General features: G+C 44.5%; 1 protein-coding gene across 2 annotated transcripts in view; it reads right to left on the bottom strand.

Annotated features, from left to right (window-relative positions):
- Positions 1–13,523, bottom strand: part of Astn1 (astrotactin 1) — a 329,272-nt gene that overhangs the window by 33,742 nt on the left and 282,007 nt on the right. For both annotated transcript variants that reach the window (XM_075988353.1, XM_075988352.1), the window contains exon 17: positions 310–578. In XM_075988353.1, the coding sequence (XP_075844468.1) occupies positions 310–578 (269 nt within the window). The remainder of the gene's footprint in view (positions 1–309; positions 579–13,523) is intronic.

The following is a 13,523-nucleotide window of genomic DNA, read 5'->3' as shown; positions in this document are numbered from 1 at the left end:
GGGCAGACAGAGATGGTTGTCCTCTTAACCACGCCCCCTTGGGAAAGGGTATCACAATGAGTTTGGTGATTGCCAATCATGTACCTTTCCTACTCCTTCCCATCTTCCCATCTTCTTTGCTCGGTTCTGACTCCTGAATCACATTACCATGGGTATACTGGAATGTATTACTTGATTTGACTTAATATGCAAACATGCAAATCTAGGTGCCCCTCTTAGCTTAATAAAAAGATGCTCCACTCTCAGTTGCGGTGTGGAGCAAGTTCTGTTTTCGTTACCTTCCAGAGCCAAGTGTCTCAGCCCTCTTACCCTCTGGGTCTGGTTATTGGTCACCAGTTCATAGATGGGGGCTGCTCTGGTCACTTCAAGAAGGACAGGTTCGGCAGGGGTTTCAAGGCTGGATGTCACATGACACAAAGGACAAGATGAGGGACATCGTCCCTTGCTCTGGCACTCCATTCGGACTCCAGCTGCCATACGCTTGGTGCCAGAGTCTGACAGGCTAGCGATGTATTCTGGGAATGTCAGCACCTTGGGCTCCCTTTCCCGCTCCTCCGACTCATCAGATGGGGAGTTGCCTGCCAGACACAAAAGAAAAAGAACAGTGAGGAAGGCAAAATAGCAGGGACGACCATGACTCGGTGGCTCCTGCATTCTGAGGTCTAACACTGAGAAGTTAGAAAGCGCCACTGAGGAAGTCAAATTGTGATTTTTGTCATTCCACTTAGTTAGGGGCACAGATCTTCCCAGTGACACACAGAGTTGAAAATGGCCTTTCAAGAATGAGAATGGGTGGTTGCTTTTCTGAGAATCATTGGCTCCACTGGTCCACCCAGAGGGATATGTCTGTGGTACATCATCCATTGCCAAGAACTCAGATGACAACAACGTGACCGTTCTTGGCTTCCTTCATACCACCTACCTCTACCATTATTAAATGAATGAATGACAAAATGTTTTGGAAACACACCTATGGTTTCCAACATACATGAAGCTCCCATCGTTGTTCATAATTCCAGCTGAAATTTGTGGATTCTTCCTATGACACTGGGGTTGATCTAAGGTCTCATTTGACCATGACATTAGCATCACAGACAGCCTAATTATACCCATTTCTACATATCAGGAAACGACAGTATCATCAAAGTCACAAACACCTTTGTGAGATTTGGCATTTGACCCCAAGAGTGTCTCGATCCAAAGTGTTTAGGTCACAGAGCAAAGTCAGCATTTCTCAGCTGTCTAACTAGCCCCATGTGTTGATCATGCAGAGGGAAGTTTGGCTTTTTCCAAACGATTTTCACCGTTGTTTGCCGCATAGCCGTTAGCTACACAGGCTCTTGATCTATTTTTGGTCACAAACATGAAAAATGCCTACTAGAGAATAATTGTTTGTTCCCCACACACGAAAGCCCCATTTGCTCTTTGTTCCTTCAGTCCCCATGATCACCCATTTAACCCATTATCTGTAAAGGAGCCTGTGGACAGAACCCTCCAGATTTCTTAAGCTATTTCTGACAGTTGGTGTCCCAAGCAGGAAATGATTTTGGAGAGACTGCTGTGCCTTTGGATATGGTGGGGACACACAGAATGTTCTGGTTTCCTGTGGGTACATTAAGAATGTCATACTTGATGGGACCCAGGGTGAACTGGTTGAAAGGCTTTGCAAAGTGGTCCCGGAGGTGATTTGGAGCTATGAGTCATTGGCTTAGAAGAGCAAATGTTCTCCCCTCCTGGTGTAGGGGGCTCCCCCATCCTATCTCTTGCTTGCTGTCTAACATGGACCCATATGGGGACATGGCGGGGTTCCCAATGCTCTTGGTTCCCAAATGAATTCCATCACTGTGTGGATGAGACACTTTTAACATGGAACTCCGTCTATTTAACACTTGCATTTCACTGAATCATAGATTCAGGATTGAGCTCCAGTTCCTCCTGGATTGCAGAAGAACTGGACAACTGTACACACAGCAAAAGTCAAGGATAATGACATCGGCTAGAGCCTAGACTAACCAACACCAAATCACTTCACCTACAGGTTCACCTTTATAAATGTTTTGGCTTCTGAATATCAGTCTTGGTTCCACACTTTGTCTTAGGCTGAGAAAATATTACTAGGAGTATCCAAAGGGCCACAGACTAGCCAAAATCTGACCTCCTGTCTTTTTCAGACTGTAGAATAACTAGGTCAAAGTAAGCGGAGGTGGAATAAGGTCTTTGGGTATAACTTGATGTCTATGAAAAGTCTTTAGGATGCGGGAAACCTTTCCATCTTTGGTTTTTAATCACATCATCATCGGAAGCATTTCCCTACCAAGCCACAACCTTGAGAATCCATTCTATACGCCTGGAAATCTACAATATGGCCACTAGAGGGCGGTAGCGGATCTAAAATGATTACCTTCTGTGCTGTGAGACCGCATCTGGAAAAATTAATATTCAGAACCCTAAGTAAGGTGTAGGTATCTCAAGAATTTTGTGGCTCATTTTCCTAACACACAATAAAAAAAACTAAGAAGTAAAACAATTACAAATTATATACGTTATAGCTTAAGGAGAAAAATAAGAAAAACGGGTGATAATGACAGGATAATTGAAAGAAAACTCATAAGAGACAATTTTTAAAAAGAAATTTCTCTCAAAAGCTTTACGTTTGAGTAAAAGATATTTCAAAGGAAGAAAGCAACCTTTCTTTTCTCCTTGAAACGAACTTTTTTGGGTTACTAACCAGATGAATTGTACTGAAGAAACCACCAGGGGGCACTGTAACACGCGTGCCCTGTATGGAGTTAACTTCCTTGCCCTCTAGCTCGCCATCATTAAAGCTTGTAAATGCTGTAAACATGAGGGGCCGCTCCCCTTGCTGCTGTCTTCTGGCAATGCCAATTAAAATCAAGATGCAATTAATCCCTGTCAATATCTATTCACCTTACAAACTTAGAAGATTAAAGACTACAGAACAATGGCTGAGAAAAGGATGTAGGAAAAGATAATAGGTACCATCAATGCTCTTTTTGCTTCTTTCTTCAGGATCTTATTCTCCATCTATTCCCTCCCAAATCAGGTTCACATGCAAGGTTCCTGCTAGAAGCCAAGGCCAGTGTGTCTTGCTGGCCCCGTGTTCACATGAGATGAAGCTGTCTAAAGTGAGGCTGGATTTACACAGAAGCAATGAACAGTGAGTTCCCAAAAGCCATTTATCCAGCCTCCAGCCAAGAATAGACATGTGTGTGAGGGAGATTTTTCACAGAGGAAATGCATTTTCTATGTGCAGTTAAAGATACAATTGGGAAATACTCCTTAAAATGATGGAGTCCATTGGTGAAAGGCCACATAAATCTCCCTTACCCCAAAGAGAGTGCCACCATTGACTGCAAACGAATAGTTCAGATCCTAAGCTCTTCAGGAGAGTCTGCTCTTTGTTGGTGGGAAGGTGGGAAGAAGGAAAGCCATTTTATTTCCTATGACCCAGTGGTCCCCTCTTCCTATTGGCCACTCCTATTACAGTCTTTGGCAATTTTCTCCATCCTCTGGCACCTAGGTAGAGACACTCCTGGAGTCTGAAGCACTATGAAGCTTCTTAGGAAAAGAAGTATCTACTTCAGTAAACACACGGTCTTTGAACAAAAGAAACAATCTACAGTTAAGGTCTTGGGAGATGCTGATTGGCAAGTGTGCCCTCTGACCAAGAGTACCTGTATGGCCCCTCACCACAGGGAAGGTCCTCATGTTCGACTGTGACACTGAGCTCTCTTACAAGTAGAGGAATATTCAACCTGGAATGTAGTTAACAACCTCAAACTGCAAAGCATTTTGCAAATACAGTTTGCTATAAATAAGTGCCATTTGCTTTAGGCTAAATCTGTATCCTCCAGCACACAGTGGATGAGTTTCCCCAATAGAATACCATGGCATGAGAATATTGGCATCCTTAATGCTCAGAACCTCACCGTGTATGCGCCCATGGCCTTAGGCATGTACATAGCGACCCACCTAAATTTGGGGAGACATTAGGACGATGAAAGTGACCAACCCATTCTTAGGCAGGGTGCGCGCTGCTTGTGTGAGCTGACAGGTCGCGAAGGTGAATTGCTTGTTATGAAGTAAATTGGTACAATTCCTGTAGGATCCCGAGGACTGCTTAAGACTCTCTCTCCTGAGTTGGTGCCCAAGGCAATGAGATGCTGATGACAGCACAGCCAGAACTACACAGGCAGTTCATTAGGCGCTAAAGAAATCAAATGCAAACTAATCGGATCACAGCTTCGGGGGAGAGCATGGGATGCACGGGAAGAAGGTTGACGTGGGCAAGCAAAGCACAGCTCAGCAAGATGCACTGGAAGTCCGCCCGCCTATAGCCAGTGTGCCAGAGCCCACCCCAGCCTTCACCCCATCTACTGCGAGAGCTGTGATTCCAGGTTCTCTGATGCACATCTCCCTCATCTCATGCCTTCCAAGTAGAGGAATCCAACCTGCAATGCCATTCACAATCCTAAAACAGGCTCCTCGGGAACCGCCAGTCACACCATGATCACACATTCTCCGGGACTCAAATCTTAACTAGGGGACAGGAGGTAGAGCATACACTGAGCACTTCTGACTATGCCAGAGGAGACGTAGTCATGCCCCGTAGTCAGCAAATATGTCTTTTTCACCTCTGAAGTTTGTTTGTCTGGTTTAACCTATCATCTGTATCTGCACGGGCATCTACCTCTATCTCGATCTACCACCAGTATCCACATCCGTATCTGCATCCCGAGGTAATTATCCTACGCTCCAAGCCTAGTTGTGAATGGCTATGAAATGTCAAGCTTAAAGACTAGAAGGAAAGCCTTTGCCAAACAGCTCTCCTGTCCCTTGCTAAGTTCCCTGAGAACCAAGTAGAAAATGCAAGCAAGGCATTACTGGGGGAGCAATTGACTCTGTGACTCCAGCCAAGGTCTCTCCCGTAAGTAACACAGCCTTACATGCCTGTTAGAATGTCCGCTTACACACATTACATGACAGGGTTCTCCTAATTGTGGTCACCATCTCCTCCACACTCTCTTGGCAGCCTCGTTCTTCTCTTGAACATCCCAGCCCAACAGCAAGCACAGCTCATCCCCCAGCCATTGAAACACTGTCCCTCCCTCCCCTGCTACCCTCCCTTGCTCCCTCTCAATCTTCCCAAACATTCATTTAATATTAAATTGCTTTCTCTTTGCAACCTATATCCTTTCCTCCATGTTCAATACCCAAAAGGGAATTGACAGTCTAAAAACTTACTCGTTAGATTGCCTAGGTTGGGTTTCTACTTTATCTCGTATCAGCTGTCTGATTTAGGACAGGTTTCAAAGCCTTCTTGAGTCAAGATTTTCTTGTGCATAAAGTAGAAATGTCCAGACTGATTGATTCTTCACCAACAAACCTACACTATAACTTAGCATGGTGACCCATGCTTGTAAACCCAGCCCTTGGAAGGCAGAGGCAGGAAGATCAGAAGTTCAGGGTCATCCTTGGCTATGGGATGACTTCAAGAATCTGTTGCAAAACACAAAAACCAAACCAAACGAATCGGCAACACACAAAGTCCATCTTGAGCCGTCCTCAGGACACAGTGATTGTATGCTCAATGTACTTACTCCAACCATGCTTATCCACTTACCTTGTTCTGTCTGCAACCATCACCGTCACATGCTGAGTGCCACGAAGGACAAAGTTATGCCTTACCCTCCAACACAATATCCTACAGTACTCACTCAATATGCAACAACTCAACAATTAATTAGAAATGTATATGTTTAATGACAAGAGTGTTTGTCGAATAATAAAACGTTTATGATGAATTATATATAAAGTGATTATACTCTGTCTTCTTCAATCGCTTACTAAGCAGCCGAGCCTTACTCAACTCGGAACACTGCTGTCCTAGGTTCTTTTGAAATGCTCTAGATTTGTCTGAAATAGAGTGGCTTCCACTACTTTTAGGCATGAATTTTGTTCAGAGACAGCTTGGATCCAACAACTTGGGTAGTAGAAATAGTGTAGAGATTTCATTTTGCAAAATTTTAAACTGTAGGCCACCGATGTGGTCATTGAGTAGTTAATTACTGGGAAGGCAAGGATATAGACTTGAAAAAGGGAATACTCAGAAGATCCAGCTCTGGTGCTGAAGGACAGTGGTTTTCTGTGGTTAGAAAACCTGGGGAAGTTAGTGAAAATAATGCCTTCAAGTAGAGAAAAGATCAGGACTGATAACCCAGGCCAGCAGAATGGACCCAAGGACTGGATGGAAAGGAAGATACCCATGGGGGAAGGGAAGGGAATTCTGGATAGATCTGCGGAACAGAGTCATTGTGGGCAGACTGGGACTCTGGCCTCACATGTGCTTCCTCACCTGCAAAGAGGGAGCTGGACTCCAAGTGTTGTCATAAGGAGGGGATACCTGGAAACCTGCACCTTCTCCAGTTGTCCAGTCTCAGCCTGCACATAGAAACCACTCCAGGTTCGGAGCCTCACATCCATCAATACCCTGTAGCTCCAAGTAAGCAATCTTCTTGTGAACTAACTAGTGGAAATCATTGGCTCCCATCTGACCAGTGTATTCAAAAAGCAGTCCCAACAAGAAAGAGTTTATATTCTTGTCCTTTCCTACAAATAAATTCGAAAACGATTCTTTCTTTAGGGTGTATCCTTTCTTCCGTTGTCAATTAACATTAATGTCATTTAGACTTGGTCCTTTGGTAATTTCTTTAGGAAATTTCTAGAAAGAGTGGGTCTTTGCTATAATCAGACCCTGCAGCCAGTCCCTGGAGAGCAACATCCAAGGCCATGGTGGAGTGGCTGTCACCAGGTTCCCACTGATCACCTCACAACATGTCAATAGCTGGGTTGGCCAAGGAAAGACATCTTTAGAAGTGGATTTTGGTTTATTTGACTCTTAACCAGAAAAATGCGTACTTTTTCTGCAGTCCTTGTTGACATCTTTCTTTTCTACAAATGCAGTGTTCCAATTTCCTGCCTGCTTCATAAAGCATTGCCTACCAAACAGAATTAAACCTTTCCCCGAGGTGCCTCCAGGTGAGGATTCTGTTCATCACTTATGACTATGCAGATTTGAAAGTTGGAAGAGACAGAAATAAAATGGCATCAATGCCCCAATGGTTTTTAAAAATTGATAGATAACACAATGTTATACTTTCTTAACATAATCCCCTCACCGAAGGCTTGTTTCCTAACAAATAACGGCCTGTTTGAGTTCCCTGACTAATTTAGTTCATGTTAAATTGAGATTTGGTGTAGGTACAATACTTAGTCTTTGCCAAAAGCTGTTTGTTAGTCAGCCTTGGCATGAGGACAGAGAATTCAATAATAAATAATCTTAATTCATCAAGCATCCCATATACCTCCTTTGGTCAATGACAATGACATTGGGTTCAAAGTTCACTCAATGAAATTTTACAGTAACAGAATCTACCAAAAAACTATAAAAAACAAACACCAAAACAGCCTTTGCAATGAATCTCTGACCCAGCCACATCCTTTCTGACCCAGCCACACCCTCCTTCTAAATCGCAATCTCTTTGTCAAGAAGAAATACCAGTTAAGCTAATTCAGCTATCAGCGACTCTTTGAGAATTTCTGGAGATTATCTCTACACAGCCCACACATCTCAGGAGGAGTAAGGTTCAAATCCAAGAATTGCTGGGAAGCCCTTAAGACTTTGCCTCAAAGACAGACTCCTCGACTCAGCTGCGCTGTTAGTCCCCAGTATACATGAAGCTGCCATAGGCTGCGCTGCACTGTCATGGAGCATGCCCAGTGGCCCACACTTGAAAGTGTTCCACTCAACCAATGCACAGGAACAGAAAGGAGCAAAAGGAATTATGTCCACCCTCTGCCTAAAGCCCTCAAAGGATAGGCTAAATTTTTATTAAGATTTACCATAAGAGCAATGCCAGAGAATCCAAGTCCTAACCAGATTATCCAAAAGCGTTTGCCAAATGCCCATGTGGGAATGGGAATTCGGGAGATTGGGCAGAAATCACAGTCACTCAGACCTCGAGTCTCTTGAAACAGTGTTTCTTTCTTTCTCTCTTTTCTTCCATTTCCTTCCCATTTTTCTCCTCTAATCCCTTCTTCTGAGAAGCAATTCTGCTGGAAGTGTGTACGGACATACACAGAAGAGCTGGGCAGCTGCATTTGGTTTTGTGGCTCCTGTCTCGCTTTCACAGAAGGGGCTTGCCTGGAGTCCAGTACTGATGCGCTGAGAGAATCTTGGTCTTGACTGGATTATGGGCCTTTTGTGTGGGCTCTGTGAGATGATAGGAATGGAAGCTTCAAGGTTCTATGAAGCTGCTTCAGTTGCCACCCAGACTGTCCTTGCTTTAATTTCTGAATGCCTTCGTGCAAGCCAGAGCTCATCACCTGGGTTTGCTCTCCCCGGGTTTTGACTCTCAGTTTCCTAAGGCTGCATTTACAAAATTATCGCTCCAGTTCTGGAAGAAAAAGGTCAAAACTGAAGGTGCAGTTAGAACCATGTCCCCTCGGAAGGTTCTAGAGAAATGGCCACTGTTGCTTCTTCCTAACTTCAAGAAGATCCCAGTGCTTGTAGGCATTGCCTGCCTTGCAAAGTTGTCGCTCCAGTCTTAGCCTTGGTTGTCACGTGACTCTTCTCTGTGAGTCTGTGACCAAATCTGCTGCTCTCTCTTATACACTAGCTAGCCATTGGATATAGGAGCTATCTATATTGAGTTTGTGATCATGTCACCATAATGTATTTCCTCTTGCAAAGACTATTTCCAAATCAGTTAACATGATGAGGCACGGATTCTAGTCAACCTAGCACTGTGTTCCTGCTTTTAACACTATAAGGTAAATCCCATGATGCAGAGTTAGTGAGGTTTCTTTTGCTGGCCATTTGGACACTGGCCACCTGTTGGCTTCCTCCCTTGCCTCACAAGCATTGGGCAAAGGAAACAAGCCTCTCTGACTCCTTCAGCCTCCTGGTGCCCAGCAACCACTGCATGCAGCTTCTCGCCAATGTCAAAATAAACCTGACAAAGAAATTCAGAGTCACAGCCCTCAGGATGTGCAGAGCTGGGCTGGATTATTCCTGCTGTTTCACTACAGACAGAGTGGCATGGATGAGAGGGAGTGGGGAGGGAGACAGGGCTAGGAGAGAGGCGAAAATGAGGAACACCTGCGGGATTTGCTATTTTCACATCTCCATTAGCAGGAAGGCAAGCTAATGGGTAGGTCAGTCAGCTGGCCACCAGGAGAGAGCCTCCCATGTGCTTGTCTGGAGGTGCAGATATAGGCTCCCCGTTCCCATTTCTCTCGCGTGGGAGGATGAGTTGAGAAAACAAAGAGATACCCCTGTTGTACTCCCAGGGCAAGCATTTTCCCAATTTCTGGGCCCTTCCCAAGGAAGAGTCAAGAAAACTGTCAGAAGACTAGCCCAGAGCAGGGGATGGAAGAAAAACACATGACCTAGAGAAGAGAGAATCATGATCCTGTTGATGAAAGGGAACCTCCAGCTTCCTCCCCAGTTAATGCTGAGGGCCCACCCAGCTCTAGAAGGGGATTAAGGATGCTTTCCTTTACCCACAGTACAGCATCCTTCTCAGGCAGGGACCTGCATACGTCCCTTTGGCTTTCCAGCTCAACAGTGCAGCCCCTGCTTCTTCCTGATGGGGCTGCACTTTGGAGGATCCCTGCCTCTTGATCCCTCCCTGACTCCTCCCCTATGTGTTTCTGCCTCTCTATCTCTCTTTAAACCTGGACAGGAGCACAGGGCAGGCAACCCTTGGAGAGATCTGAAATACAGCAACCCTGAGACAGTAGCGTGGATTGCCTGGCTCCACATTCTAAGAGCCCAGCTGCACGTGGAGCATGCAGAATATAGGTGAGGACAGCTAACGTGAGTTAGAGGCAGGTGGAGTCTCTGGAGTGAACTCAGATCCATGGTGTGATATTCAAAGCTTCACCAAGATGCTGCGGAGGCTGGTTATAAATATCTTTAACTACCAAATGGTCTAGAAATTTTTAATAAAAATATTATTCAATAATAATACTACTCCAGCCAGCAAGGGAATGTTGTAACGGTCTCCATTTTCCTCTGGATACTCATCTAGCTTCTGTTTTTCAAATGAATTTGGATGTTAAATCCTTTTGCTGCCCTGACCAATTTATTCTGCAAATTAACTATATATGACAGAACTTAAAGTCCGTTACCAGTTAGCTCTGCTTCGCTGAAATTTATGCCGCTTCCTTCCCTGCTGGAGCCACGAGATGAAATACACTGTGACTATCGGTGGTGATTTGGGATTCTGCACAACCCTCTCACCTCTTGGTCCTCTTCTCTTGAGTTCTAAAATGTGCTGAGTGGATCAGGCTCTTTTCACCTCTTGGTGACCTGCGTCCTCTGTTCTCAGGTTCTCTGGTCCCTGTGGCTGCCTCTCGGCCTTAACGAAGTTTTCATTATGAGATGGGGCTTTACTCAAGGCTATGAGCCAAGCCAGCAGAGAGTCAAGAGCCTCAGATTGGTCCTCAGTACCACATGTAAATGGTGGTAGCAACCAAATGGTAGGAGACAAGGAGGCTAATTATGCGGACTGCATGCACGCTAAGTCCGCAGATGGGTATGGTAGCATGTTAAGGGATTGTGGTGACGGAGGTGATGGAGGGCCATGCCGCCATGACAAATGTTCATTGGAAGTTGATGCAGCTTTTGTTGGATCAAGTGAAGAGTCACATTCACCCTGGGGGAGGTAGTCGGAATTGCAAGACACTAGGAGAGATGATCCCAGGAACAACAGCTGAAGGAGATGGGTTTAGTGAATATGGTGAGGCTTAGCATCCCTTTCTTTAGACATCTGATGGTTTGTCCCCTAAAAATGAGATCACATGCTTTCTGTGAATTTCCAGAGCGTGCACCTCAGACCCGAGGCTAAAAACCAGAGTTAGGTGAGTTTGCTGTGCTTTGGATTTCACTGAGTACCTGCTTGGTGCCAGAAATGGGTCTCGGTGCTTGTGAGAAAAGTGCCAGATGGTGAAGGAAATAAAGCTCATTTTGCAGTGTCTCTAGGCACACAGAGTGGATGGGAACGTGACAGTGAGGTTAGTTTGTAGTAGTGGGAGACGCTTTGGGGCACCCAGAGAGAAGCGCTGAAACCTATGCCACGGGGGAAGATGGGCCAAGGGAAGACACCAAACTCCCAAGAGTGAATTTTGTAATAATATTTTCAGCTTGAATGAAGTAGGTTAGAAAGCCTTGGAGACTGCATGCTCTTAACCAGACATACTATTCATGTAGAAGATAGTGAGCCACTTGTCAAGGTTGTCAGAGCACCGTGCTCATTTCAGAATAGGGCCCCGTTAAAGGTTAATTTAAGCTCACTTTTTGCAAATTAGTGGAGTCGGGAACCTGCATCTTATCAGGAACCTCTTGGGTGATGACAGAGGCAGGCTTCAGGTAACATGTTGAAACTCACCACCCCACACAAGAGTGGTATTTTATTAAATACTGCCATAATGCCTTTAAAAACTCTTATAAACATTTATAATAAATAAAAAGGTGAACTTGTGGGATAGAGTTTTTTGGCTGTCAAGAAATTATTATTTGATGAAAATTAAAATTCCATTTTTTATGGAGCTCTTCTTTAAGCATTTATGCAGGACCCCAAAACGTGCAAGAGGGCAGTTTCAAAGCCACTTATTTCAGCTCCGATGATCTTGGACTGAACTGTTCTGGAAGAAACCAGGAGGTCTGACTAGCTTGCTGCCACAAGCCACAGACGGTGTCAGATACAGTAGTTAATTTGCTTCTTGGATTTTGCAAGGGAAATGCTGTGCTGTCTGTCCTAATTGGCTACAAATTAAGTCAGAAATGTTCTAGATTCCTGACCGAAGAAGAAATCTACTGAATTGCATAAATTCATCTTCCCATGAAGAAGGCACTCTGGTGACACCTATAGAGTACATGCATGCAATCCAAGCCCTCAGAGGTCGAGGCAGAAGGATCTCAGGTTCAAGGCCAGCCTCAGCAACACATGAAGTGTGATGACAGTCTGGGCTACACAGCGACATCTTCTCTGAGCGTGGGCAGAGAGAAATAAGAGGGAAAAGTTCTAATAGAAAATGAGAGAAGGCAGCACCACTGTAGACAGCCGTCCAGTAAGATGAGCACAGACAACAACAGGAGGGGCAGCTGATGTCACAGGCTCCCTTCCTACAGGCTTTAGTGGGAGCACATGCTAACAGAGAAAAGCATTAGATCTTCTCATTCAGATAGCTGAAGGAAAAATTGTCATTAGGTCCAACAAGGTACTTTATGTGGCTTTATGTTACTTCTTGGAATTCTTATGACAATAGTAGATGTGAAAATATTATGAATATTAAACAATATAGTTGTGTACTTCCCATCCAGCCTTCTTCCAAGGGAAGTGAGGCTGTTATTGTTATTAGTAGAGCAGGACCAAGGTAGCAGCTAATACAACCAATAAGGGAGTCATCTTGTTACTTGCCCATTTAAGCCTTTCTATACAGGTCTCTGCATGGGTTTGAATGAGGTATGAGTTGTGTGCTCCAAAGGTTCATATTCTCAGTTCTTTATATGAACACATTAAAAGGTGATTGGGTCCTTTAAGGGATAGATCTTTGAGTCAATGGAGAAAACTACCGCAGGATGTGATTTAAGTAGCTCCTATAAGACCCTTGAGCCGATTTTCATGAATCAGGGGCTTCTTATAAAAGAACGAGCTTGGACACTCCCCAACCTCTTTGGCCTCTTATTTGGTGCTGTGTTCTCCACCTTTGCTGGTACTCCCAGGCATTGTGATGTCATTTACCTGGAGACCTTCACCAGACCCAAGCAGAAGCTAACAAGAGTTTGAGATAAATCACCATCTTTATAAATAGTCTGCCTCCAGGATTTTGTTGGAAAAAGAACCAATGCTTTTCCTTATACATCTATCTCCCTTGAAAGAAGGTTGACCAAGAAGCAGCAACAACCAAGGGAGCAAATGTACATGGAGTCAGACAGAAAGAAAAACACAAAGCTCTGTCCATCAGCAGAAGCTCCCAGGATCTGTAGGCATGGATGGCCATGGTCTTTGAGAAGGCCAGATTCTCTGGGATCTTTGAACTTAATCTCCATGTAGGATTGGGAGGGTATCTGTGATATCTGTTCTTATATAATAATGTGGTAAAAAGTGCACACATTGAAAGGACCTAAAGACAGAGCCACAGGCCGAAAGTAGAATTTAGCAAGGGTTCTACAACTTGGCCTCAAAAATGTAGCTGGAGAATCCAGCTGTGTGTCTGCAAATGGCAGGTGGTATTGGAGCTAGAATATGGGCCCAGCTGTTCTGGTTTCCCTACCAGAGACACAGAGCCCCTGTAACCACATAAGATGGGAACAAGGGAAGGAAAGGATGATGTAAAACATTGTGGTGATAGTCTGCCAGGGAAATTTGAATGCAGAATATAAAACAAAACACATGAATCCGTGTATCAGAGTATTTGCTGAAATAGCATGAGGG

Source organism: Microtus pennsylvanicus, chromosome 10 (assembly GCF_037038515.1).
Source record: "Microtus pennsylvanicus isolate mMicPen1 chromosome 10, mMicPen1.hap1, whole genome shotgun sequence".
NCBI classification, from domain to species: domain Eukaryota; kingdom Metazoa; phylum Chordata; class Mammalia; order Rodentia; family Cricetidae; genus Microtus; species Microtus pennsylvanicus.
Note: the sequence above shows the minus strand (reverse complement) of the source record. Positions and strands in the feature narration are given on the sequence as shown.